At 42.0% G+C, this 26,512-nt stretch overlaps 3 protein-coding genes across 4 annotated transcripts in view; all 3 read right to left on the bottom strand.

Moving 5' to 3' along the window:
- Window positions 1-1,744: 1,744 nt before the first annotated feature.
- dhx37 (DEAH (Asp-Glu-Ala-His) box polypeptide 37) lies at window positions 1,745-12,369 on the bottom strand. Its single transcript, XM_005924384.3, has 27 exons — window positions 12,249-12,369; window positions 11,954-12,069; window positions 11,693-11,862; window positions 11,040-11,152; window positions 10,574-10,934; window positions 10,329-10,477; window positions 10,136-10,228; window positions 9,933-10,029; window positions 9,460-9,573; window positions 9,154-9,370; window positions 8,764-8,862; window positions 8,610-8,680; window positions 8,389-8,524; window positions 8,225-8,301; window positions 7,474-7,706; window positions 7,244-7,355; window positions 7,049-7,155; window positions 6,293-6,481; window positions 5,976-6,100; window positions 5,567-5,683; window positions 5,311-5,483; window positions 5,117-5,231; window positions 4,630-4,767; window positions 4,456-4,550; window positions 2,694-2,767; window positions 2,469-2,566; window positions 1,745-2,384 (listed from the first exon to the last, which is right to left on the bottom strand). The coding sequence occupies exons 2-27, from the start codon at window positions 12,054-12,056 to the stop codon at window positions 2,308-2,310; spliced, it is 3,453 nt and encodes a 1,150-aa protein (XP_005924446.1). The 5' UTR covers window positions 12,057-12,069; window positions 12,249-12,369; the 3' UTR covers window positions 1,745-2,307.
- Window positions 12,370-13,212: 843 nt separating this feature from the next.
- Window positions 13,213-16,119, bottom strand: gp1bb (glycoprotein Ib platelet subunit beta). The gene is made up of 2 exons (XM_005924383.3): window positions 15,938-16,119; window positions 13,213-14,517 (listed from the first exon to the last, which is right to left on the bottom strand). Exon 2 carries the CDS (start codon window positions 14,503-14,505, stop codon window positions 13,891-13,893), a length of 615 nt encoding a protein of 204 aa, XP_005924445.1. The 5' UTR covers window positions 14,506-14,517; window positions 15,938-16,119; the 3' UTR covers window positions 13,213-13,890.
- A 2,253-nt stretch (window positions 16,120-18,372) lies between these two features.
- sept5a (septin 5a) overlaps window positions 18,373-26,512 on the bottom strand; it is a 23,050-nt gene continuing 14,910 nt past the window's right edge. For both annotated transcript variants that reach the window (XM_042220718.1, XM_042220717.1), the window contains 10 exons: window positions 24,454-24,544; window positions 24,061-24,147; window positions 22,682-22,805; window positions 22,435-22,569; window positions 22,176-22,293; window positions 21,839-21,940; window positions 20,161-20,257; window positions 19,907-20,042; window positions 19,710-19,812; window positions 18,373-19,484 (listed from right to left, as the gene is read on the bottom strand). In XM_042220718.1, coding sequence (XP_042076652.1) covers window positions 19,422-19,484; window positions 19,710-19,812; window positions 19,907-20,042; window positions 20,161-20,257; window positions 21,839-21,940; window positions 22,176-22,293; window positions 22,435-22,569; window positions 22,682-22,805; window positions 24,061-24,147; window positions 24,454-24,544 — 1,056 coding nt within the window. In that variant the 3' untranslated portion in view covers window positions 18,373-19,421. The remainder of the gene's footprint in view (window positions 19,485-19,709; window positions 19,813-19,906; window positions 20,043-20,160; window positions 20,258-21,838; window positions 21,941-22,175; window positions 22,294-22,434; window positions 22,570-22,681; window positions 22,806-24,060; window positions 24,148-24,453; window positions 24,545-26,512) is intronic.

Below are 26,512 nucleotides of genomic sequence, written 5' to 3'. Positions count from 1 at the left end.
CGCTTCCTGTAGATGTCTTGGAGGGAGGGAAGCTCACCTCCAATTATCCGTTCAGAGCACCGCACTACTCGCTGGAGAGCTTTGCGGTTGTAGGCGGTGCTGTTGCCATACCAGGTGGTGATGCATCCAGTGAGGATGCTCTCAATGGGCATGCATATATGGGCATGCATGAATAAACTTTCTGAATCCTTTATCATCCATAACTGAAAATAGTTGTGGATGATTGTTGTCCCTGGCTCTCTTTCTCCCTCCGGCTCTGTCCCTGTGCTACTTTGTAACTATTACAAAGACCTTCAAAACTGTCTCACTGCCTTCATACATGTCCTGCTCCACCCTCACGTAGTTTTCTGGTATACCTGACTACAGTTCCTTATGCTTTCTCTCGCTCCACACACACAATGCACAACTGACACAATGCAACTCCTGACCTTCTTTATACTTCTCCATCAACACTCTCTAAGCAAACATCACATCTGTAGCACTCAGAGTGAGAGAAATTTTGTTAGGGTAGCATGGAAATCAAATGGGGTGGCAAAATCAAAGCCTTTAAAAAACATATGCAGGTGTTACATATGGTTAAAATGATTCAAATGCACTAAGTATACATATATTTCATATAAATATCGTCTATAACTTAATTATTTTCTGTAGCCCACATAGTTGAAGATTTCCATTACATAAAATATGCGAATTTTGATGTTATGTGGGACGACCGTGGCTCAAGAGTTGGGAGTTCGCCTTGTAATCGGAAGGTTGCTGGTTCGAGCCCCGGCTCGGACAGTCTCGGTCGTTGTGTCCTTGGGCAAGACACTTCACCTACCGCCTACTGGTGTTGGCCAGAAGGGCCGATGGCGCGATATGGCAGCCTCGCTTCTGTCAGTCTGCCCCAGGGCAGCTGTGGCTACAACTGTAGCTTGCCTCCACCAGTGTGTGAATGGGTGGATGACTGGGTGTGTAAAGCGCTTTGGGGTCCCTAGGCGGGACTAGTAAAAGCGCTATACAAATACAGGCCATTTACCATTTATGTACTGTATAGCCTGCATAATTAATAAATATGTAGCTCAATAGTATAAAATCCAGAAAGACGCATCTGTAACGGAAGTCGCCGGTTCGATCCCTGGGCTCTCTGTCCTGGTCGTTGTGTCCTTGGGCAAGACACTTTACCCTACGCCTACTGGTGTTGGCCAGAGGGGCCGATGGCGCGATATGGCAGCCTGCTTCTGTCAGTCTGCCCCAGGGCAGCTGTGGCTACAACTGTAGCTTGCCTCCACCAGTGTATGAATGTGAGAGTGAATGAATAGTGGTATTGTAAAGCGCTTTGGGTGCCTTGGAAAGCGCTATATAAATCCAATCCATTATTATTATTATTATTAAGTTTCACACTGGGTTTTTTTTTTGTGTAAAATCTGAAATGCCCATGGTGTTGATTTAAAATGTGCTCTGGCACAGTCATAGGCATCGCTTCCTACTGACAACAAGAAAAAAAGCCGGTCTGCACTTTGGGCTGAACCATTTGTTAATGGTGAGTGGGAGGAGGGTAACACTATGCAATATATTCAGTTTTAGAATTTATATTCAGGGTTAACTGTAGCTAGGCTCAACGTGTTAATGTTGTCTTATTTTAATAAACACTGTCATATACAAAACTAGGGTGGCAGTTAAGGTGGCAAGGGAACATTTTAGGGTGGCACATGCCACCCCACGCCACCCTTCTAGATCCACCCCTGGTAGTGCTCTTTTTTTCCAAGTTATTTAACACAGCTTATTCAGAGCTTTCATTTTCAACCACTCCCACCCAGTAAACATCCACTTGCTTTAACAGTTTGTTGACTCTGACTCCATCCTAGAGTTAGAGTAGCCCAAGCTGACATCAAGTCTTATTTTCTTCATAAGCTGGTAATAATCCTCATGACAAATAAAATGCCATACAGTGCAAAATTGGTTCAGTTGACCTTTAACCTTCAAGCACACGTATTAATAAGCATGAAAAAAGGTCAAATGCCAGCCTCTCACAGTCAGTGTTTATAAGTCTTATGAAGACCAAATCAGACATACATAAACAGCAGCACACTGATTACAAGTTAAAAGACATTTCAACTGTGCCTGTATATCTTCTTTACAAGTGGTACAGTAAATAAAATATAAAACTAATACTAAGGCAGTGTTGTGATATTGTAAACACCCTTTGATTAACCATAAAAAACAGACACCACAGTCAAAAGATTTAGGCTCTGCCAAAATGTAGCTCCATGTGATGTCTCCGGTCAAGAGTCTGTTGTATTATCTCGGTTGTTTAGACGCAGGCTTTTATAGAGGAGGCCAACTTTTAGCTACTTCCTGGTGCACAGATTCAGGTAACCACTGGCAGTATGCAGTAAGCAGAACTGGAGGAGGAGAAAAAAATTTCTACAATTAGATGACAAAACAACTAACCAAATCAGAAGCAAACTAACAACATTAATGCTTACATTTCTCTTCAGTCTTCCAGACAGAGTGGAGTGCATCTCTGCAGTCAACTTTCTTTGACACCAGTACTCCCAGGAAAGCCTCTGTCCTGGGCTGCAACCTAAAAACAGCAAAGACATGACAGTAAGAGGAAAAAAAAAACTCCTCGAGATGCGCTGGTTTATGGAGTAAATGAATTAAGAAATGCAGTAAAAAGGGATTAAAAGTGTGTGAGAGCACCAACTTACTTTGCCCATGTTTTCAGCATGATGGAGGGGTTTGAGAGCAGGTGACTGCTGTGTTTCTTTAGTGCAGGACAAACCTGTTAACCATACAAAGTACACATTACAGTGAGTGAGATAACTGCTCCTGTCAGGTTTATTACAGTTTTTCCTCAAATGCTAAAACACATGTCACAAACGTTACCACCAGGTCCCCCAATGTCCAAACACAACACCCTTCTCTAAAGCTACATAAACACAACCACACCTTCCCACTGCAAAACTCAAACTCCCACACCAAGAGAGCAGCTCAAGCTGTCAAAACTGTAAACACTATACACAGCATTACACACTACAGCAAAACAATTGAAAACACAATGCTCAATTTGTGAGAAGGTTCTTTGTTTCATAACTGCCAATGCATATTTTAGAAACTATACAGTAACGGATCGTCGTAGATCTCTGCAGAGGATTAGGCATTTAGATTTGTGAGTTTCATATGAGTAGTATAAATCTATAGAAAATCTTGCATGTACGTACACTACTGTAACACAACTCAATGCAAAAACAGAATCTATTGCACACAACAGTAATCTTGAAAACATGAACAGGGTGTGAAGTTTTTTTATTTACGTTATTCACACCACACACACACCACAATCACTGTGCGGCATCATGTCGCTGAGCTGTTGCTCGCATCTCGTCCGTAATGATGGTGTGAGGTTGTCTTGCTCTCCCTCCTGGACCTTCTCCTCTCCCATCTTGGCCTTCTCCTCTTCCTCGTTGGTCGCTCCTCTTCCTCCTCTCATTTGAACTCCTCTTCCTCATTGGCCTGCTCCTCTTCTTCCAGGGCCAGCTCTTCTCCCTCCTCTGCATCAAATTCCTCTTCCCCTGACTCTGCCTTCATCCATTGTGTTTGTTTGGAATCTTCAGCATACTGTGCACTCTGAACTTGCTTTTACATGTGAGTACAGCATTAGCAACAAGTGTCTTCAATTTTGAGTCATTGTGTGTAGTGAATGACGCCAGGTGTGTTCCCTGTGTTCAAAGATTGGTGACTGTGGCAAGCATTTTGCATCACATGGGCTTTCATTTGAGAATATGAGCAGAGTTGTTTTGCAACATGTGTTTTAGCAAGGAAAAATGTGTTTAGATTTATGAGTACAGAGGGTTGTGTTTTGTGAATTGTGTCTTCATGTGACATGTGTTTATGGTACTGGAATATGGTGGCTACATTTGGTAAATGTGTTTAGACTACTGGTCATTTGGGTTACAGGATTGACTTTTGTGTTTTAACATTTGAGAAAAACTGTAATTGTGCAGCTCTTGCAAGGTTTCCCGTGTTTTTAATTGATCTATTACTGTTTGTCACAAGGATAATTATGCAAACCAAATGGATTTACGTCCCTATCCTCACCTATGATCACAAACTTTGGGTAGTGACTGAAAGAACGAGATTGTGGATACAAGCGGCAGAAATTAGCTTTCTTAGAAGGGTGGCCGGCCTCCCTCTTAGAGATATGCTGAGGAGTTCAGCCATCTGGGAGGGGTTCAGAGTAAAGCATGTCCCACCAGGAGGACGAAACAGGGCAGAACCAGGAGAGATTATATCTCTCGGCTAGCCTGGGAACGCCTTGGTGTTCCGCCGGATAAGCTGGAGGAGGTGGCGGGGGAGATGTCTGGCTTCTCTACTTAGGCTGCTGCCCTCGCGACCCGGCCCCGGATAAGCGGAAGAAAATGGATGGATGAACTACAGGAAGGATTGCTCAGGATAAACAAAAACCAGTACCTGTCCCTCCAGAAGAAACTTGGCAAACAGCTTGTAGCGCTCCAGGCCCTCTGGATACTCCATCTCCACTGCAGGCAACTGCCAACCCACACGGACTACAGGAGGAACACAGCAGTTAATCCACTGTAGGCAGAAAGAGGTTTCAGCGCTAGTGCTCGGCTGTGGAGAACTCACAGAAGGTGCTTGAACGGTGGCATCTGACGGTGCCGGTAGAAGAACAGAACCACGGGGATGGTGACTCTAGCGGAGAGCTAAAGTGACAGTACTGCGGGAGAAACTGTGGGACCCACTCTGCTTCAACAGCTGAAACACCTGACAGGAATAAAGGAAAGGCATCAGTCTGCAAATCTTGTTTCAGTAACCCAGCGCCACTTTATTGTCCTTTAATTTGGGATTAAAGAAGGAAGATATTTAGAAAATAGGTAAAAATGATTAAAAACAAGCATGTAAGCAGCCATACAATCAGGACTGTGCCACAGACTATAAAAGATGGACCTGCAGATTCATGCAGTAACAACCTTTTAATCACAAGGTAGTCCCTTTTATATATTCAACTATAAAAAGTTGTCACACACATGTAGGAATCAGACACATCCGGGCGGTCAGTTCTACATGAATTAAGAGGACACATGTGATTTTATTCCCTTTCAGTCTCATTTACCTCTCATGTACATCTTGCTGGTCTCCATGACCTCCTGGTAGACCACAAACTCTGGCAGCGTTTTGAACAACGCAGAATTTGGATGAATGAACACCGGCTCATCCATAAGAGGTGTCTATGAGCAAAAATGGATAAAGATGAGGATGTGAAGAGACCCATAACACAGTATATACTTCTAATGTTCAATTACAGACCTTGTATGCATTCTTCCATTTCGGGTCCACCAAATCCTCTCCCTGGGCACGCCTCGCAAGATGGTCTCCGAGACCTGCCAGAACAATCTGCCGCAAGCAAACCACCTGGTGCTCCGTCGGTGGAGTCATCTTGGGATCCACAAAGACCCCCACCTCTGGACACACAGCGTTCACTGGGAGGAGGGAAGAAAAATGACTTGCAGCTGTGTTTCAGAGGCAGACATGTTGATTATCTGAGTTTGCTGTGTGCATGTACCTGCATTGGTAAGTTGTCCTCTGAGCTTTCTGATCTCCACCATAGCTTTATACCTCAGCCCACTGTTCTCACAAAACCTGGGAGTGCAGCCAGCAAATTCACAAGCACCAACAGCACCTGGAGACACAGGAATGCAAGTTATTAACATATGTAATATATTCAAGCAGTACAATTTTTTTTTTAAAAGGCTTCATGGACCCCAGTTAAATCTGTCTCTGTAAAAATTATTCTAATGAAGAGCCTCCTGCTGTTTCAGCTTCACCTCAAAATTCGGCTTGTTGCTAAAACCTGGAAGAAATTTATGGTTTTGGAGCCATACAACACACTAAGCATGCAATCTAACAGACTGCCTAAAACACTGTTGTACAATACTGACCACTAGTGCAACTTGAACAAAGAGTAAGCTCACCCAGCATAATCATGAGGTCCCCCAGCAGGAGCGAGGCTCCTTGCCCAGCCCACAACCTCCTCATTTGGGTCAGCCGAGCTCGACGTTGGTTGAGCTTGGAGCTCTCATCTTCACTACGAGCAGGTCTGAGGAGAGAAACAGAGGAAAAGGAAAAAAAATTATAGCTATTAAAAATAAATTAAAAAATCATATATATACGGCTCGAAAACAGACTGAGCTTGAAGGGTATTTCAAGATTTCATCCAACATTTAAAGTTAGTCTCATCTATATGTGGTGATCTACTCCTCCAAAGCATCAATTTTTACACTTTTCTCACCTGTCGAGGTCTTCAAAAATTTCCCGAACTGTCATGGCTGCTACCACAGCGATGACGTATGGCAGACAATCCTGCTGCTTCCCGAGCGCTAACATTTTAGCGTAACGCGGCGCCACGGGGAACGACGCCATCGCTCTGCCCAGAGGGGTGATGGGACAGCTCAGCTTCGCTCGCTGCATGTCTTTCAACCTTATAAGAAATAAACAGTTTACATGTTTGCACAAGACTGTTTTATACCTTTTCACTTTTTCTAAACTGTAGTGTTTCTTCCTGTTAAAAGGGAGTTTTTCTTTCCCACTGTTGCCAAGCGCTTGCTATAAGGTGGTTGTGTGATTGTTGGGGTTTTCTCTCACAATATACACACAGGCTTTTCCTTACAATTTAGAGTTTCTTGAGGCGACGGTTGTTGTGATTTGATTTAAATAAAACTGAATTAAACTGAATTTTATGCTTTTATTAAAGCAGAAATCCTGATAATGCTCAAGTGTCCATTTAAACAACATTATGACTCACTACACCTGCTCTAGACAGTGAAGGCTAGCCACCAGCTAGGAGCTAAAACGCATGAAAGTAAACTGAAAAGTACAATATCAATACCTGCAGGATTCTGCCCAGTATAGATTTCATTTAAATTTTTTCCATGTCTCTATGCAGGAGCCATCTTTGAAGTAAAACCACCCTTTTAATAAATATATTTTGTGTTCTAAGAAAAAAGGACTCATCAATTACACTTAAATGGAACAGTAAAAAAATTACCTTCCAGTACACGGAGGCTCTTCCAGAGCTCCCAGCGACACTAATAACTGCTCTGCTGCAACAAGAACCTCAGTAGAGGGAGGTGTGGGAAAAGGAAAATTGACCACCTGCAGAAAACACAAAATATGACTCTGGTTAAAACCCTGCTATCACAATTTTGTTCCCCTTTAAGACAGCATTTCAGATTTTACTGACTTTTTCTATGTTGAGATCTTTCATTTGTAAAACCAGGTCCTCCACAGGCCTGCGAGTGATCTCCGCCTCTGAGAACAAAGCGAAGTCTCCAAACACTGCAGAGGAGTACAACCTGCAGAAACAAGGAGAAACTGTGGTGAAAATCCTTGTTGTGTAAAAAAAACCCCTCAAAAAACAAAACAACCCTCTCTAATTAGGGTTTTAGGGTTACGTAGTTTAACAGCACTGACCGGTAGCAGTGTCCTGGCTCGGTTCGTCCCGCTCTGCCAGCCCTCTGATTGGCTGAAGCCTGTGAGGTCCATGTGACTTTAAAGGATGACACTCCGGTCACTTTGTCGTAGAAACGCTTCTTAACTCGACCGCAGTCCACCACATACTTGATCCCCGGAATGGTCAAAGACGTCTCTGCCACGTTGGTGGCGATGACGCAAAGACGAGTGCCGGGAGGAGGAGGCCTGAACACCTGCAGCCAAAAAAGAACGCATATACATGATGTCATCATAAAAGCATCATGTGACTCCAAAACTACTGAAAAAAAGTCTGAAAAAGAACTCAAAGGGTGTATAAAGCTACATTTTGTTTAGAAAAGTCAGTAAACTGGAGCTTTTAGTTTTCCTAAACCCTTCATTTTGCACATAAACCAAATGAGCAAAAAGCACTTATCCCTACACTATAAATAAAACTGTGATGGCTATTTACTAAAAGCAGAAGCTACTGAGTGGCTGCTATTAGAAATTATAGTGGCATGCACTTTAAATCAGAAAGTTTAGACTTTAAATTTTAAACTCAGTTCAAAATAAAACTACAGAAATCTGCTGGGAAGTAAAGATTTCTTTAAAGTATTGTTTTATGATGAGTCTGACTGATCAGAAGCAAAACCAAAACGTTTATTTTACTTTATCGCACAAGCACCGGCACTTCTCTTGTCATGTATGATTTTTTTTTTTATCAGTTTGTTCTGTGATAAGATATTAATCTCACCTTAGCCTGCTGCTCTGGGGCCAGCAGAGAGTAGAGTGGGAGGACATAGAGCGGTATGGACGCGTCCGCCTTTTCCTCTACGGAGAGGAAACAGGGCAGAATTTGTAATGTTGCTCATCTGAAACGCATCCACCTGGACTGGAGATTTATTCAGAATGGCTTACCTGCATCAGCAGGATCATCTCCAAGGTCAAGATCGGAGTCTCCATCCTCCTCGTCTCCGATCCCTGCCTCTCTGTCCTCATCACCTTCATCCACTGGCAGGGCGGAGTAGTTATCCAAGTCGATTCGGGGTAGAGACTGGAGACAACAGTTAAAACACTTCTTTTCAATATCTGTTGAGGACTGAGGTGGACAGAATATATTTTTTAAAAAGCTGACTTACAACAGTCTTCTTCTGTTTGGCCTTTTTGAACTTCCTCATTGCCTCTGAGGTTTCGGCTTCCTCATCTTCAGCTGGATACAAAACTCAAGTAAATACACAGAACCACAGTCCCAGCTCAGATATACGTCAGAGTTTGAGGAGGCCGACCGCTCACCTGTAGCTGTGTCACCCTTCCTGAAGGGGAAAGCTTTCCTCAGTCTTCTGCAGAGACTGTGAACTTCAGCCTGACCAGTCAGAAACACCAGGATACCACCTAAAATGCAAAACATGTTATAAAAGAAGTGGAGACTGTATCTGTGGAAAGACTGAACTCTAACTGCAGTTTACCCGAATGAGACTCACCACAAGTCATTTTTACAGGCAAATACAGAAAACCACCTTGGGTAGATTTGAACCCAGGGCTTTGAGATGGCCTTACGTGAGTCGCATGGTCAGCCCCTTAAAGAGGCGCCCCATCACCCATATCCTCAGTTTTACTTTCATCAAAATCCCCCTCTTTGTTCACCGCTTTCTGTAGTAAATAAATATAAACTCTAAAACCTACCTGGAGGCAGCATCCGGTGGATTTTGCAGGTCTTGTGAAAAGCCTCTCCAGTGTAATCCTCCAGCGGGGTGCGTTTGTTGAAGTGGATAGTTACCGGGAACTGACGAGCATCCACCTTGATGACGGGAGGAGGCGTCCGAAACAGCCGCTGGTTTTCTGTGAAGTCTTCAACCCGCAGAGTAGCGGACATGATCAGGAGCTTCATAGGCATACCTTTCTGCAGACAGACGGAGGAGAAACAGAGAGGTTTTTATAGAAACAACCCCCTTTTTTTCCTGTAAATTGGAAACGTTAAGATATTCCCACCTTGTTCCTGAGGGGCACGATACGAGACAATAATCCGATGAGGATGTCGGTGTAGACGCTCCTTTCGTGTGCTTCGTCGATGATGATTGCGCTGTATTTCTGGAGCAGAAAATCCTGCAACACAAAATAGTCTGTGACAAAACTGGAGACAATTGAAGTAACACTAAATCCATGCTCGTTTATCCCTTTACTGCTTCTTCAAAGATGGCAGAAAATAACTTTAGAATTTACTGCAAATATTTTTTGACCTTTAATTCAGAACACAATTCAAAAACTATTTGTTACTACTGGTTAATACACATAACATGGAAGTGAGGCATTAACTTTCCTCATTAGAACTGATTTAACTGGTCAAAATTGATGAAATCGTTTGCGAAAAATGAAAAAGGCCGAGTCATCCACCTGGCTGATCCTCCACCTCCATCCTGTTGTCATATTATTTATTAGGTGACCCAGTAGAAAGCAGATGATACCTTCTGAATCTCCTTCAGCAGAACGCCGTCTGTCATGAACTTTATCTTTGTGTCACTCGTCACGTTCCCTTCGTATCGAATCTGGTACGACACAACCCTGATAACAGACACACAAACATATAATTAACAACACAAACTTAGACTTTTAAACTGTATGTTTTTTGTTTTTTTTAATTACTCTGAACACAGAATGGTTAATTTACTGTGTGGGCAGGTTCATCTCTTTGGCCACTCTGTGGGACATGCTCACTGCTGCTACTCTCCTCGGCTCTGTGATGCCGATCATCCTCCCGCCACTGCAGGAATCAAGAGTGAGCAGGATGACGCGAACTACACACACATTTTTTCCTCCAATGAAACATTTACAAAGGCAACGCCATAAACTGGACAAACTACCTGGCATAGCCGGCTTCATACAGAAACTGAGGCACCTGAGTGGTTTTTCCACTCCCCGTCTCTCCACAGATGACGATACTGGGATTTTCTCTCACGGCCTCCATGATGACCTGCTCCTCTGCCAGAACGGGCAGCTTTAGACGAGCCTCCTGCAGCATCATCGTAATGCAGAATTGATGAAAATGCACAAAAACACCTTTCTAAGTTCTAGTTTGCAGGATGCTTTTACGGTCTCAGGTGCTCACCTGTACTTCTGGTGATCTATCAACAGGAATGAAAATAGCTGGTTCAGACGGCTTCTTCTGAACTTTCTCCTGATCTGAAATCTTCTTCTCTTTCTCTCCATCTTGCTCCACCTTCACTTCATGTTTGGTCTCCTGACAGACAGAGCTGGTTTCCTTACATTCACTTATATCTGTGGTGTTACTAACTTCATCCTCCTGCTCATCTTCATCCTCATCAGATGATGTGTCCACATCACTGCTCTCTTCTGCCTTTTGTTCTTCTTCATCATCATCATCTTCCTCCCATTTTCTCTTCCTGTTTGCTCCGCTGACGCTGCTGATCTTTGGGCCAGAGTCTTCATTCTTTACTTCATCTGCTGACCTGAATAAAAAAAAAGAAGACAAGATGCTTTTACTCCACCTTCTCCACCGAGAAACAATCACACATGTTCTCCGTCTTGATTAACACGTTGTGTTGTGCTCTTACCGTTTAGCCTGGTAGAGCTTTTCTCCTGTTCCCAGTTTGGAAGTGGTGTACAGCAGCTTCAGTTCGGATTCTGGAAGCTGCACCTCAGCCAGTTTGGCCAGGATCTCTGCTCTCTGGACAGAAGAGAGAGCAACATGTAAACGGCATGTGAGCTTGACTGTTAAAATTCAGCCCTCAAAGAGCAGGGAGTAATATAAAATATCACTATTATAATAAAATATCACTACAACACAATAAAAACATCCATGTTTCAGTGCTGATAACAAAACAACAATAACAACAAACTTTCGCCTGATTCAAATCTTTCAAGCATATAGCTCAAATTACTTTAGAGAACAAGCTAAGCTACAAGCTACAGTAAATATAAGGACAATATCGTACTGTGCTTAATACTCAGCTTCTATATCTAGAGTCAGAGTACTTATCGGCACATAACACATATCTGCTCCACTTTACTGAGGAAAATCAAACATTTTCACATCTTCAGGATCAACTTTGACTTCACTTTGATCATTTTAAAAACCAAATCATTAACTTTCTTTCAGGACTTTAGAAACAATGGATCACTGTCACTAAAGTAATCAGTCTAGTTATTAATGTCGACATGAAATAGAAAAACCTCACAGAGAACTAAACGTACGGAGATTCCTAACCTGAGCTTTCTTCTCCTTGCGCTCCAGGACCTTCTGCAGCTCCTTCTTCTGCTTCTTGGTGAGGGGCTTCTTCTTGGAGATTGGTGGCAGCGAGGATTTATTCTTCTTGGATTTGCTGGATGGGAGGACCAAGGCGTTGCTCTCATCTACACCTTTCAGTATGGACCCATCTGATTTATACAAACAGAAGAGTCAGGGTCACAGAATGCACGACATGCAACGTGTCAAAGATGTTTTCTCCTCTTGATGTTTTCCTGCTACCTTTGAGTTCCACAACAACTTCTGTCTTCTCTTCATCTGCAGATGGCGGAGGGTCACTTTGCTGTCGCCCCTTCCAGTTGTGTTTTTTCCTTAGTTTTCCCATTTTAAACTTAAGTCTGTAGGTCAGTGAATAAAAAGCTATGAACCCAAAGCCACCGGTTATAATGAGAAAGACCAAAAAAGTCTGAAACACTGCTTGCTAAACATCGACAGCTAACAAGCTAACTTTATCGTTAGCCTAAAATTGTTATTAACAGAACCGATTAAAAGTTTGTGAACACCTCCAAATACAAACCTTCTTATCTGAACAGCTGCATTTGACTTTAAACACCTGGATCCAAAAACTGAAGCAGTGCACTAACCTCACGTGTAAACATTTAAGTGTTCATCAACCAAACCGGTCCGTCGCTAAAATTTGACTCCGTAGGAACGTTCCGCTATAGAAAAAGTTCGACGTCCCGTTGTTTAGTGATCCTAACTAAAAATATTGTTTATAACCTAAACTGTATAACCTATAATATTTTTTATTTATTGATTTTTATTTAATCAACTCAAAATACTTACATTTAAATGACGTATAAGGGTCCTTTTTGTCTTATGGGGTCAGCCAATATCAGATGGCGAAAAGCTTATTTTGATGATAATGATTTGGTCCGATTGATGTTTATTTGACGTACGAATGAAAAATCTTCCAAATTGTGATGTAACACATTTGAAGTTCTTCTGATGGCACATTTTAAAGCTGTATTTTGGTGGCTCTAGAGAAAACATGGGTGCCAAGAGAGAAACAGGACGTGTATGAGGACTCTGTTGAGATCGCAGAGTGAAGGCTAGTTTCAGGGGGTATTTGTCAAAGAAGGATAGCAACAAGAGTGAAAGGGAGGGTTTAAGAGATGGTAGTGAGACCTGCTGTGATTTTTGGTTTGGAGACTGTGGAACTGAGAAAAACACAAGAGATGGAACAACTCAGGTTGAGAGATTATGAGACAAGGGTTAGAGAGATATGACTGAGATGGTTTGGACATATTCAGAGGGGGGATAGTGGATATACTGGACAAAAGATGCTGAAGATGGAGCCAGGCATGAGGAAAAACGGAAAACCTCAGAGGAGGTTCATGTATGTAATGACAGAGGACATGTAGAGGGTTGGTTTAATAAATAAGGATGCTAAGGAAGCAATGAAATTTGTAATACAATTGTGAAAAAAGTGTACAATGTTTTGAAACAATTAGAAAAAAATTTAATCAAACCATTTGTTTTGTGCTTAAAAGTTACACAAATATGACAAAACATCAATCAGAATAATTTCTTTTGCTTTGTTTTCTTACAAATTACACAATGTATGAATGCAAAATGGCAAAAGACATCATGAGATTTGCCCTAAAATAAAGCTCAAAAGAATAAACAACTTGAAATTGCCCTAAACAGATACAAACAACATATCTGCCCTTCATTTGGTCTTCAATTATGCTTAAATCCAGATAATAACAACACATGGATTATTATTTTATTTAAAAATCATAAAATATGATTTTTAAATAACATTTTGTAGATAAATCAGGTTTCGTACATCATTTGATCAGATATGTGTAAAGAGCAAACACAATGATATTATTAACACGTTAGTTTATTTACTCTCAGATAAAATAATCTTTGTTTTTGTTTAGTTCATTTTACAGTGGTCTACTGTGGTCTGCAACTAGACATGTGACAAATTAAAGGGGGAAAACTGTATCCAAGCCTTTCAGATCTAAAATCTTCCTCACGAGTTCTCTCCTGAAACGAAGCTGAAACTTGGTGTGTTTAATATATTTATGTTTCTACATATCTGAATATATTTATTTTCAGGTTACTCCTTCAACTTGACACCTAAACTTAAAATCACAGTGACAGAGGTTTCATCCCTGGTGTTCAAATGCTGATCAGCCCTTCGCACATCATGGCTTTAAAGGCATGTACTCGTTCTCCCTCTGACCATCCGCGGGGTTAAAGCTCTCCTCTGTTATTCTCTTTGCTTCTTTAGACACCTTCTCGAACCTCTTGAGGAAGAAGACGAGAGCCACGAGCAGGGCCGCCTGCACGACCACAAATACAAGCAGACACACCTGCGAGGCCAAAGCCAGGTCACAGTACCAGTAGTGGCAGGAGTCCAGCACCTCCTGCTCAGTTAAATACGCCACCAGCCGACCTCTCAGTTTGGGTGGGGAGCTGCAGTTGACGCCCACGTGTGATGTGCTGCCAGCAGGTTGGCGCAGCAGCCAGGCTCGCAGATAGAGGACGCCGCAGTCACACGCCCAGGGGTTACCGTGAAGAGAGACGGAGCGGAGGGAGGTCAGATCGTCCAGGAGCCCGTTAGGGAGGGTGGTCAGCAGGTTATTGTGGAGACGGAGCTCGGAGGTCCCAGCAGAGAAACTGGAAGGCAGCGAAGAAGCTGTGAGAGATCTGCTGCTGCAGTCCACCTGGCTGCCGTGACAGGAGCAGAGATGGGGACAGGCGGAGGACCTTTGACCTCCAAACAAGAGGAGCAGACACATGAGCAGAAACTCCTTCATGGTTCCTAATCACTGCAGAGGAGAGAGGAGGAATCAAGGGTTAATTAGAGTGAGGTGAACTGTAAAACTGCCCTTTGTATGTATCGTGTGAAACAATCTCTTCCCTGTATATTATTGAATCCATGAAGATCATTAGTGTGTTTATGCAAAACTCATCATGCGCTGACATAAAACAAAGTCAAAAATCCACATTGTGCAAAAAGATAAACTCTTCTAACTTAAGGCAGTAAAGCATGCATAAGAGCTGCTCAGATCTAAAGGGCTGGACTGATGATGGATCTTTAGATCTGATGCCCACACCAGTGCCAGAGGGAAAAAATCAGACATACATGAGCTTATGGGTTTTTTTCTATATAACATCTATGTAATTTGGAGGTTCAAAGAAAAGGATTATCAGCAAAAACAGAGTCAGCAATCAGTACTTATGGTTTATTTTACTTCAGACCAAAGGTTATTTAACTGCACAAGGAGACGCACATGAACCGAAAAAACTCTGAGTTGCTGCCCCATGGAGGAGTGTAGTCCTTGTATAATGTGTGCAAACTGAGTTCAGTTAAAAGACAAAAGAAAACAGGAGCCAATCGGTGAAGAGAAAATCAGGAAAGGACACAAGGTAACAGAAACGAGGCGTGGATCGAGTGCGGAAGGTTTTGGTTTAAATATCTTGAAATTGCGTCTTAAAAACTCGATCTTACTCAGAAGGAACTCAACATTTTGAGATAATGATTCGAAAACTAGAGTTACCTCTGCCTGTCATTGTTTGTGTGTCACAAACAAGTGTCCACTGCAAACTCATATCTCAACGTAAATGATCAGAAAACACAAAGTCTCGGTTCTGTTGTGAGGCTGCAGTTTTGTGTTGTTGTAGCTAAAAATGCATTCATGTGTGCAGGTGTTTTCATTTTACTGGTCACAGTATCTGCTTTGTATTTGATCATACATTGTTTGAGCAGTTTGTCCTGATTAATATGACATTAGCAGTAAATTTCATGCAGACTTTATAAAATTAAACATGTAAAACTGCATGTGATGTATCCATGATCTAAAACTACGTCATAATTTATTTAAACAAATTTAACACATAAACAATACAAAATGACCACATATGTTTAGAATATGGTAATAATGAGGTCATCATGTGGACTCATAAATAACAAATATTGTATGTTTTACAGGATAAATTATTAATTTTGGATAATTTTAGTCAATTGCATTGACATTGACAGGAAACACCTCCCTGCTGATGACAAGCTGCACAACCCTATTGCTGTTTTCACACATTTATACTAAGTACATTACACTGCAGAGTAAATGAAAACAGAACACAGTAATTACATCAACTATCAACTTAAACTTTAAGAGGAATAAATTAAACTGATGATGTCACAGCAGACCTGAAAAGTCTAAACAAGGTCTGAGGAGAGTCTTTTACCTTCAGTGCGTCGCGTCTTCGGGAGATGACTCTGTTTTTTACAGTTGCTCTCAGAGTGTGTGCTACTGCCAGCTGGCTCTCACTGATAAAGACCGCTGTCAAATTATGAGCTCAGGCATGCACACGCCTGTGCACATGCACGCACAGAACATGCACACCAACGTGGAAAACATGCCACCCGCTATGTTTTGATGATTTAAATCCTAATAAAGTTCTAAAAAGAGCTGTTTATACTAATTAAAGATTTTCTTTATTTTTAAAGTTTGAGTATTTTCACACAGTAATCGATTGTCGGCCTTTTATTGAGATCACATGAGGCTAGAAATTTTTTTGTCACAAAACGGCCGGAGGCTGAGTACCAGAGATCAAACCCACATGCAGAGAACCCAAAGCGGAGGCTGAGGAAAGGGTTTAACAAAGTTTTATTAACTAGCACAAGGATGATGTTTACAATGGCACTTGGCTTAAGGCTTGACACATGGGGCGTGAGGGTCTTGGCCAGGAGAGAGGGATAAAGCAAGGAGACAGGCCCAAGAAAGCAACGGCAGCTGGCTGGTGATTAGGTACGCATGTGCAAGTGGGAGATGGAAGCGTTGAAGGAGAGGTGGTGTGGTCCGGGTGGGTTTGGTGGTGTGTGTCAGCTGTCCTGAGCGGTGAAGGTCCCGTGGTGGTGTAAGGGCAGGCAGGTGAGGCAAGGAGATGATTCTGAAAGCAGGCGGGTTAACCAGATTTCCAAGATGAGTTGTTCAGTGTGATGGAATTCCCAGGAGTATATAGGCTAGTTGATGAAATGGCGAGGAAGCAGTGTCAGCAAGCAGCTTAAATCTCCAACCTAATTGCTTCAATCAGCTTCAGGTGAGGGAGGCTGTAAGGTGGATGCCAGGGAGGTCCAGACCTTCAGCGGAATTTTACAGCCACACACCCAGACCGTGACAATTTTTTCCCCATCATGACATAAATGGAGAATTTAATGTGAGGACAATAAAGTTTTTAATGACTTGTTTTCACTCCACCCCACGACCCTCTAGACTCTTCCTAGTTCTGTATAGCAAACTACAAACATGTATTAAATATGTGTAATGATTTGAAGTGTACAATTCTTTATAATCTACTTTTATAATTTTATAGTTTTTGTGTCTTAATGCACGCCAGACATGGCATGTATTAAGTCTAATATTAAATATTCCATAAGGAGCCAATAAGGAGCACAAAAATGCTGAAAAATCAAAAACATATTTTCTTTCTTCTGTTTTAAACTGTCTGACAGCGGTTACGTACAGTCATGTGCAAATAAAGATATTCGTAGGACTCAGTGTTGTTGAGGAATTTTGGCCCACTCTTCTTTACAACACAGTTTCAGTTCATAGAGCGTTCGTTTATGCACATCTTTCTTAGCTCCCACAGCATTTCTGGACTTTCACTGCACCTTTACAACACCTTTATTCTTCTGTCGTATGACCCATTTTCAGCCAAGCTTCAGTTCAACTCTAGAGTACTTTTGATATTAAGAGGAGTTCATGACTGACTCAATGAGTGCAAAGTGCCCAGGTCCCGTGGCTGCAAACCAAGCCTAAATCATCACACCTCCATCACCGAGAACTTGTCATTTGTTCGGATGCAGCTTTGCACATCTGAGCTGTGCCACGTTCTTTCCTGAGAGAAGAGGCTTTCTCCTGGCAGCCCTTCCAACCAAGACCATGCTCGTTCAGTCTTTTTCTAATTGTACTGTCATGAACTTCAACATTGACATGCTAACTGAGGCGTGTAGATTCTGAGATGTAAGTCTCGCGCTTGTTGTAGTCTCTCTGAGCAGTGAAACCCCAGTTTGACTTTGGGGTGTTTATATGCTTAAAAACAAATCTGAGGAAGTTGTAGTGATCTTGGATACTTCTATTTTATGTTCATACAGCCCTTCGGAGAAGCAAATTGCAATTTTACTCCAATTAGTTTGCAGATACAAATCAGTACGACAAAACACAATTAACAAACAAATGATTAGATTGTGAATTCTTTTGAATTATTTTAGGTTAAGAAAAGACATTTCATGCTACTGAGCTGACTAAAGCAGCTAAAATTCACTCTGTCACCACAAGCATTCAACATTATCACAATAACGAGTGCTTTTACCTTTATTAAAACACCCTTATTTTCCACTGTGACACTTAATAATAAAATAATAATATAATAACTGAGCTCTTCTGAGATATTTCTCTCCTCCCATATCTGCTTGTGTATTTCTGGGCTGCCCAGCAGGAAGAAGATGCCGTGCGCAGTGCAGAGGAAGAATGGCTGCAGGAGATAAATATGAATCAGCAGATCAAGTCCTTGCAGCAGCTTCAGTTCTGAGTACTGCTGCTCGGACTCTGACGTGAGGACGTGAATGAGGATATCGTGCGAGTCTCCTAAAAAACAACACTGAAGCGGCGAGGCCAGACTGACGACAAACTGGGGTTTATTTGTCACACCTTTGTAAATGGGACACAGACTGAGCTCACAGCCTTCAGGCAAAAATATGTACAGCTCATCAGTATCAGAGACTACACACACACCTACACACACGCTCTGTCATACTGTGGACACACAACTTTGGTGGCATAATTCACGTCCAAGAAGAGATATTTAAACAGAAGCACAAAGTAGTGGCTCCTCGTTACTGATCCTGTAGTGGTAACAAAGCATCCTGTAGGCCACGATCCATCAAATTCAACAACAGGGCATCGGCTAAAAAGCAGTAAAAATAGGCCCACAGCAGCATTTAGCGGATATGAGTAATGACAACATGCTTGCACATGCACCCTGCACTGCACAGACTCTCGGTATCTCAGAGGCTCGCCATTCATTGTAGCCACCGACAAGAAGAGCATTTTCAGCTCATTCGACACATTAACAAAATGCTGGAAGAGGAGCAGAAGATTTTCACCGGCCGTATGCAAATAAATGCCAAACAAATGTATTTTTGAGCAAATGAAGAAGAGCTAAAATCAGATTTTAGTAGATGTAAATTCACTGTGGTACCTTTTAAAGGAGTTTTATGGATGGATACCTGGTAATATTAAAGGTAATATTAAAGAAAATGTAATGATCATTCACACACCGAAACACACCAGCGCATAATAAAAAACAATATCCATGTTCAAAAATCTAAACATCACCAAGAACCTACGTTTCATTACAAAATATGTCGCAGCAAACACCCTGACATTAAATCCAAAAAGTTTAGCACTGCATTTATAAATTAGATACACTGATTATTAAATTATGTGTTTATATCTTATATGTTAGGACCACAGCGAGGGGCTCAAAGTGGGAGATTGGATAGTTTCAGAGGAAAAAAAAACACCCTCCAGGCAAACAAACTATACAAAAGCACCAAACTGAAGATTAATGTACAGCCAGAGTTGCCACTAACGCTTGATAACCATGTTCAAAGTCTGGAGGTCTCACTGTCGTTAGGGAGATAAGCAGCAGGTGGCGCTGCGGCACATCACTGCTCTTTGTCGTGCATCTGCTGCTGCATCTTGTTCAGCATCTCCTGCATCCTCTTCAGCTGGAGACAGAGAGGAGAGCAGATTAAAAACTGTCATTTTAAATATTTTGCTGGCATTTTGGTTCTTTGTGTGTCTGAGACATTTTCACATCCTCAACAGAATCCAACAAAATTGTAACATGTTAAATCTTATTATGGCGCACATATATGCAATTACAAGTCATAACAGTTTGTGTTTAATCATATATATTTTTTTAAAAAACAACAACAAAAGTTGCTTGGTACCTCCTCATCTTTCATTTTGATCAGTTTCTCAGTGTCCACATCTGGAGTGGACAGCGGTAGGATGGGGATCGGGCTCTCCATACGGTTGTCCTGAGCCAGTTTACTGAGAGATGAAGAAAATGGAGAGAAAACATCAGCATCTATTGAAGTTGTTTGCTACACGTTTGCACGTGCTCACGCTTTCATTCCTCACGTACCTGGTCATCTCCTGTATGCACTGCGCTCTGTAGTTTTCATAGTGGACGTCGCAGGTTACGTCTTTGAGGTCGTGCATGTGGGAACGAATCAGCATGTTCCTCAGTTTCACAAAGTCACAGTGCGATTGGTTTTCCACTGCGCAAAGAAATACGCATCATTAACTTTATTAATCCAGTCAAGACATGCAAACTATTTCAATTTACATTCAGGCTGAATAAAGCTGAACAGACGTGGAATATTCGAGTGTGCATACCTTCGACGATCCCCCAGGGGTACAGCCTTCCCCTCACTCTTTGTCCACGAGCTTCCACCACTGTGTTACTGCCAATCACAGCGAACGGGGTGCACTCCTGCAGAAGGAGACGCGAGGAAAGGTTGTTATTTCAACCCCTCTCTGCTCCGAGAAAGCTGTCTGAGCATGCTGGTACACACTGACAGAGTTATACACGCTCACAAAAGACCCCTGAGCTGCTCAAGACAACTGTGACTTTATTTGTTGAGACAGGTAAAAGACTGTTAGCTGTTTATTTTCTCTCCACTGACTTTCTCAGCTGATCGGTGCGTTCATGCTCCAAGCCCGCACCTATCTCCCCTGAGCCGCTGCTGTACTTTCATTTAAAAGGACAGTAAATGGTTAGGAGCCCAAAATTCCACAGCAACACACTTGGGCCTCATGCCATTAAGCCATGCAGGTACATTTAGGTTAATGAACTCACATTTGAAAGGAGATTAGGTGTGTTTTTCCTTATTTTCATTTAGTATATGTGCAAGTAATCCAAGCTTCAGACTCCTTAAAACACCCTGTTTCAGATGTTTTTTCTACTCTTGGCTGTGTATTATGTCAGTAATAGAGGATATTTCAAGCTGTAAACGTGTGTATTAAACATGTGCTTGTGAGGGGCAGCCAATCAGAGATAAGCTGGCTTAACGGGAGGATGGTCTTAAAGGTAAGGGAGCTAAAATGGGTTGTTTAAGACTGAACTTTGAACCATATTACAACATGGTGGAAGAAAGGAGAAGAAAGGTCCTTTTAATAAATTTGTCTTTGAACTTTATCCATACACCATATATATCATTTAGTTCAGATACTTTCTGCCAGCTGAAGGCTTCTCTGTATCACAGGTTTTGCTCAGCTTTCCAAAACGCCATCCAACTATCACACCCACTTCAACGTCTGGCAGCATCTCTAGATCCATCTCCATTTTCTTCACAAAAAAGCTTTTATCACTTTCCATCATGTTGAAATGTGCTCCTGTGTCCTTGTTTGAATCATTTAATACGACCTCTTTTAATGGTTACAGTTTATTAAAAACAAAGGCACAAAACATTGCTGTGAGCAGCTTTCACAAGCACTTCCAACCTGCCAGCTTAACAAGTGCAGATTATCCAGAGGAGTTGAGATATACATTCTGATGCAGCTTAGCCTTTTAGCTGCTTTAAGGAGGAAAAACAAAACTCCATTCACTTCCACTGAATGCAATGCAGGTCCAAGGTTTAGAGGCAAATACCTTCGAGTTATTTTCCCAGAGTTTTTAACTGGATTAAATAATCTTCCAGAGAACAAGAAGTTTGTTTAGTTTTCCACACCTGACCTGAGAAAGTGACATACCAAATGCTAACTGAGCATAATCCATGTATTAAGGAAGACTGTGACAGTGTGTTGACAGATCTGGAAAGACCTCATGTTTGTTTTATACTATAAAGTTCAAATAGAGGTAATAATTCAATAAAAGGTTACCCTTCTACACTATTCACTGAAACCACTGCTGGTGTATGAGCCTGGTGGTCTGCTCCACTCTGCATGGATGATAGCCATATGGTTTGCATTTTTTTCTCCATGCATTTGTTAAATAAGAAGTACGATGATCTGAATCTGTAGCCACAGGTACAGCAAGTCAGTAGCTCACAGGTATGTGAGTCCCCAGACTCACCTTCAGCTCTTTGTCCAGCTGTTTAAACTCCTCATCCTCGTCAGAGTCGCATTCAGGGAACTGGTACACTTTGATCCCAAACTTGTCTATTTCCTCTCTTATCTACACACACACACAGACACACACACAACCCATACACAAACACACACACACACACCACACACACAAACACACACAACACACACACACACAAACACACACACACAAACACACACACACACACAGACTCACAGCACAACACACACACGACACACACACACGAGAGAGAGAGATCATATTTCATTCACCAGCCTGCAAAGCAAACATCTTGATTTTGCTGCGGAGCTCCTTGACTCACTCTGTCTTTAAGCTTTTTTATCTCGTTGGGCGTGAGGCAGTCGGCTTTTGCGATGAGTGGAATAATGTTCACTTTTTCATGCAGAGCCTTCATAAACTCAACGTCCACCGGACGAAGCCTGAGCAAGGAAAACGAAAGAGCAGGAGACTCAAAATTGTGGCTTTAATCATGACTTCTTTGTGTACACGTGTGTGTGTGTGTGTGTGTGTGTGTGTGTGTGTGTGTGTGTGTGTGTGTGTGTGTGTGTGTGTGTTATTACCCATGCCCAAACGGAGGGATGAAGTAGAGGCAGCAGTGGACTCTGTTATCCTGGATGTTCTTTCTGTTCAACCCGCTCTCATCCCTGAAATATTGCTCGAACTGCTGATCTATGTAGTCTGTGATCGGCTTCCAGCTGGGACAAAAAAGACACCGCAGACCACATTAGCTGCTCTTGCGAGGTCCCGGGAATTCAGTCGAGCAGTCTGAATCAGACACGAGCAGATCAGCGAGAGTCTTATGTTTACCATTCATTGTTGTTCACAGCATCTCCAAACCCTGGCGTGTCCACAATTGTCAGCTTAAGCTTCACTCCTTTTTCCTCGATGTCCACGGTGTGTTTGATGATCTCCACAGTTTGATTAATGCGTTCTGCAACGTGACAGCAATGAGGAGGAGAAGACAAGTGAAGTGGGAGGTCAGTGAAAGTGTACAAGAGCCGATCAACAACTCATTAAAAACTATAAATACTATACTTTAGCACTTAAAGTACTTTACACAACATGTCTCATTCACACACACAAATTCACACAAGCACATTTTTCTATGTGTAAATGCTTTCTTACTAACATTCACACTCCAATGAACACATCCAGAGGAACTGGTGGTTCAGTATTTTTCCCACGGACACTTTCGAAGCAGACTGAATCAGCCAAAAATGGAACGATGGGCATGAGCACGAGTACCCTTATAATTGGGGTGCTATTAAAACAGCTGGCACTCATTCAGCTGTGTTCCCTTGTGTGAAGTTTGTCCTGCTGGCATTAGATTAGGGAGAGGTTACTCATCACTGGGACGCTTGTATATAACTTAGAGTACCCAGAGTTTGTGGTCTGCTGACTGATTGCTGCTAAGCGTGAGTAATGTAACTGACCTGTGTGAGTCCATCTGAGACAGGGAGAGGAAGTAATTGTTGACACATTTAAACACTTTGTTAGACACACTACGTTTAGGGGTGCTACTCACTACTATAGTTTTATGTTGAAGAGACAGGCCAGCAAGCTTAGGACTTTATTTCTTTGGCCGCTGTTAAGTAGAACAGCTTGTAGGCTTCATCTAGAGATCGCTTTGTGTTTTATTTATTTCTAAACTACTCCATCTGGTTGGTTAATGCTACCTCACTTTCCACCGTCTGCTGGGGTTGTGTTATGGTCCCTCAGCCTCTATAGCTACGTCCAGGTTTTGGTGGCTTCTTGGATCAGGGAAACGACCTTAGCAATCATTCTCTCTCGTTCAGGTCGTTTGGATTTGTTTGAACTTGTTGTTCTTTAGCTTTTGATTTTTTTTTTTTTATCTATCCACACATATCAATCACAACAAAAGCGCCTTGAGGTGACTTTTGTTGTGATTTGGCGCTATATAAAGAAAATTGAATTGAATTGAATTGAATTGAACATTTGACTGGGAAACGTGGTCTCTATATTTTGTGACAGATGTCACCAAAAGTTAAGTCTGTCACATTCATATGTTGTTGTTGCACCCAATAAAAAAAACTAAGATTAATTAAAAGAAATTAACACACATGGGGAATTAAAGGTGGGGCTTTGTGAAGTTGCATTAAGTATTCAGCAAGCAGTGGATTCATTATGACTGCTGCGCAGAGATAATAAAGAGACCAAGGACTCACCCTCAGCGTTCAGTAGCTTCCTGTCTTTGTAGAGGTCTGTGAGGAACAGGCTGTTAACAAGAGTGGATTTTCCCATACCGGACTCTCCTGCAGGTCAAACACAAACACACGCACAGACACGCAGATAGTTATCCTGTGTGTATATTTAATTGTGAGATATTAATAAAATGAACTCAGCTGCCAATTTACTAATGTAGTGCTGCAATAAATCCATCTGCCATGATGACTTTATCAATGAGGATAGGCAAAATATTAGAAACAGCTAAATGGCTCTAAAAACAACTCAAACAAAAACTGGTCCATGGGAATTATATGCCTAAATTGGTTTTAGTTTAGTGTGCCTATTAAATAGGCAGCTGAGTGTAAATAGGCAAGATTCAGCTTGAAACGCACCTGCCACCATCAGCGTGAAGTCGAAGCCTTTCTTCACAGACTTCCTGTGGACCTGGTTAGGCAGAGTTGCAAAGCCCACATACTGTTTCTCCTGGAACACAAAGAAAAGGAGACAGAGGTGTTCAGTGTGTTTATGTTGCACTTTATCTCATCATAGGGCAGCTGTCAGGTGTGTTGTGACATCTGCTGGTATCTGAGCTGTAAGTCTCATCATCAGCCCAGAGATGAAACACAGATGTGTTTCTGCAATGTAGGAAAAATTCTTGGCAGATTCATCGGTCGTGAAAATAATTATTGTCTTGATAAATTATTTATCTGCTTGGTCATGTAAAAGTATAAAAAACAAATGCTTGTTTAATTTCCCAAAATTCCCATTTTGTGTCGCAATCAGGATAATCTAAATCCACTAAGCTTAATTCTTCTTCGTCTTAATTTTGGTATTATTTTTTTAGTTTAGTACCGTTAGTTTACCCAGTGTATGGCTGCTCTTTCTCCCTGTTTGGTTTGCTTTTTCTCAGGATCCCATATTTGTGTTCAGATTTGTAAGCAATTATTTCAAGTTTGAGTAATTCCTGAAAGCTGGTGCAGCTTTGCGTGCATCTTATATGTTGGGTTCCTCTCAGCCATGGACTTATAAACAGCAATATATGAGTTATTTTATCAGTGAAGTTGCTGCTTGGGTTATTCTGTGTCTTTTTATAACACACTGTCATGTGTAAGCCAATATGGCTTAAGGGGCTTCATCAGTTACCCAGCAGTAAATACAACATTTAAAATTAGCTCCAGTAAAGCGATGTGCATGATGTGTAGTGATTAACACATTCGCCTTACATGTGAAAGATCCTGGTTCGAGACCAGGCGGAAGACACAAACCCAGGTGCAGGGGTCACGAGCTGGTGCCGAACCCAAGCCGAGATAAATGTGAGGGTTGTGTCAGGAAGAGGATCTGGTGAAAAATCTGTGCCAAATCAAATATGGGGATTCATTATGTGTGGCGATTCCTTTGGTAATAAGGAAGGAGCCAAAAGTATTGTTAGAAACAGCCGTGAAAATCTTTGAATTCAAGTGTTTTTAATCCCTTTTCACAGGTGTATAAAATCAAGGACCTTAGCCACATGGATTGCCTTGACAAACATGTATGTGAAAGAATGGGTCGCTCTAAAGACCAAACTGAATTCCAGCATGGCGTTATAACAGGAGGTCAGTTTGTGCGACACTTCTTCCCTCATAGACTTACAGCTGATTGTGGAATTTTATTGCAAAGTAAAATTGTTTAGGAGCCACAGCAACTCGGCCTCCTCTGGCATTAACATCAGCACAGAAACTGTGTACCAGGAGCTTCATGGCCAAGCTGCTCCTGCAGCTGCAATATGTAGGCTGCCCAGAGTTTTACCAGAAATATTTTATTTGAAAAACAGTATAAATAATTGAACTAATCCAAAAAATCACCAACTGACTTTCTATTATTTGACTAACCGAATAATTCACAAGTTAAGTTAAGCTTCAGGCCTACAATAAAACATCGAAAAGCAAAAGGTCAAAAACAGAGGCAGAAACCAAACAGCTGTAAGAGAGCGCTGAGGGAGTGTAATGTGAAGACCAAATGGATCTGGCAGAGGCAATAAAATCACCACAACAGACGGACGAGGTCTGTAATACAGAAAATCTACAACTGCACGGAAAAAACACGTGCAGCTGAGAATAACCAGCATCTCAGAGTTTCCACTAAACACAAAGAGAGCCACGGGCTACCAGGCTCTTGCTGTAATGCACAGCAGTAACTCCAGTATCCCGCTGCATCTGAACGTCATCTTTACACCACAGTACGACACACTGACATGTGTGGACATAAATACACACTCGAGGCCCGCGGAGAGCATTCACGCACGGACAGAAGCTGCATTCAAAGGACCTGAAAAGCTCTTTTTTACTCTGCAAACACACGAGCCAAGCACACAGTCAGTGTACTCATACGCTGTCATAACTTGTCATAGGCATTTCCGAACCCCCCCCTCGGGTGAGGATCTCATTTATAAAAACACACACACACACACACACA

Source organism: Haplochromis burtoni, unplaced genomic scaffold (assembly GCF_018398535.1).
Source record: "Haplochromis burtoni strain Fernald_Lab_line unplaced genomic scaffold, NCSU_Asbu1 Contig_54, whole genome shotgun sequence".
Lineage (NCBI taxonomy): Eukaryota > Metazoa > Chordata > Actinopteri > Cichliformes > Cichlidae > Haplochromis > Haplochromis burtoni.
Note: the sequence above shows the minus strand (reverse complement) of the source record. Positions and strands in the feature narration are given on the sequence as shown.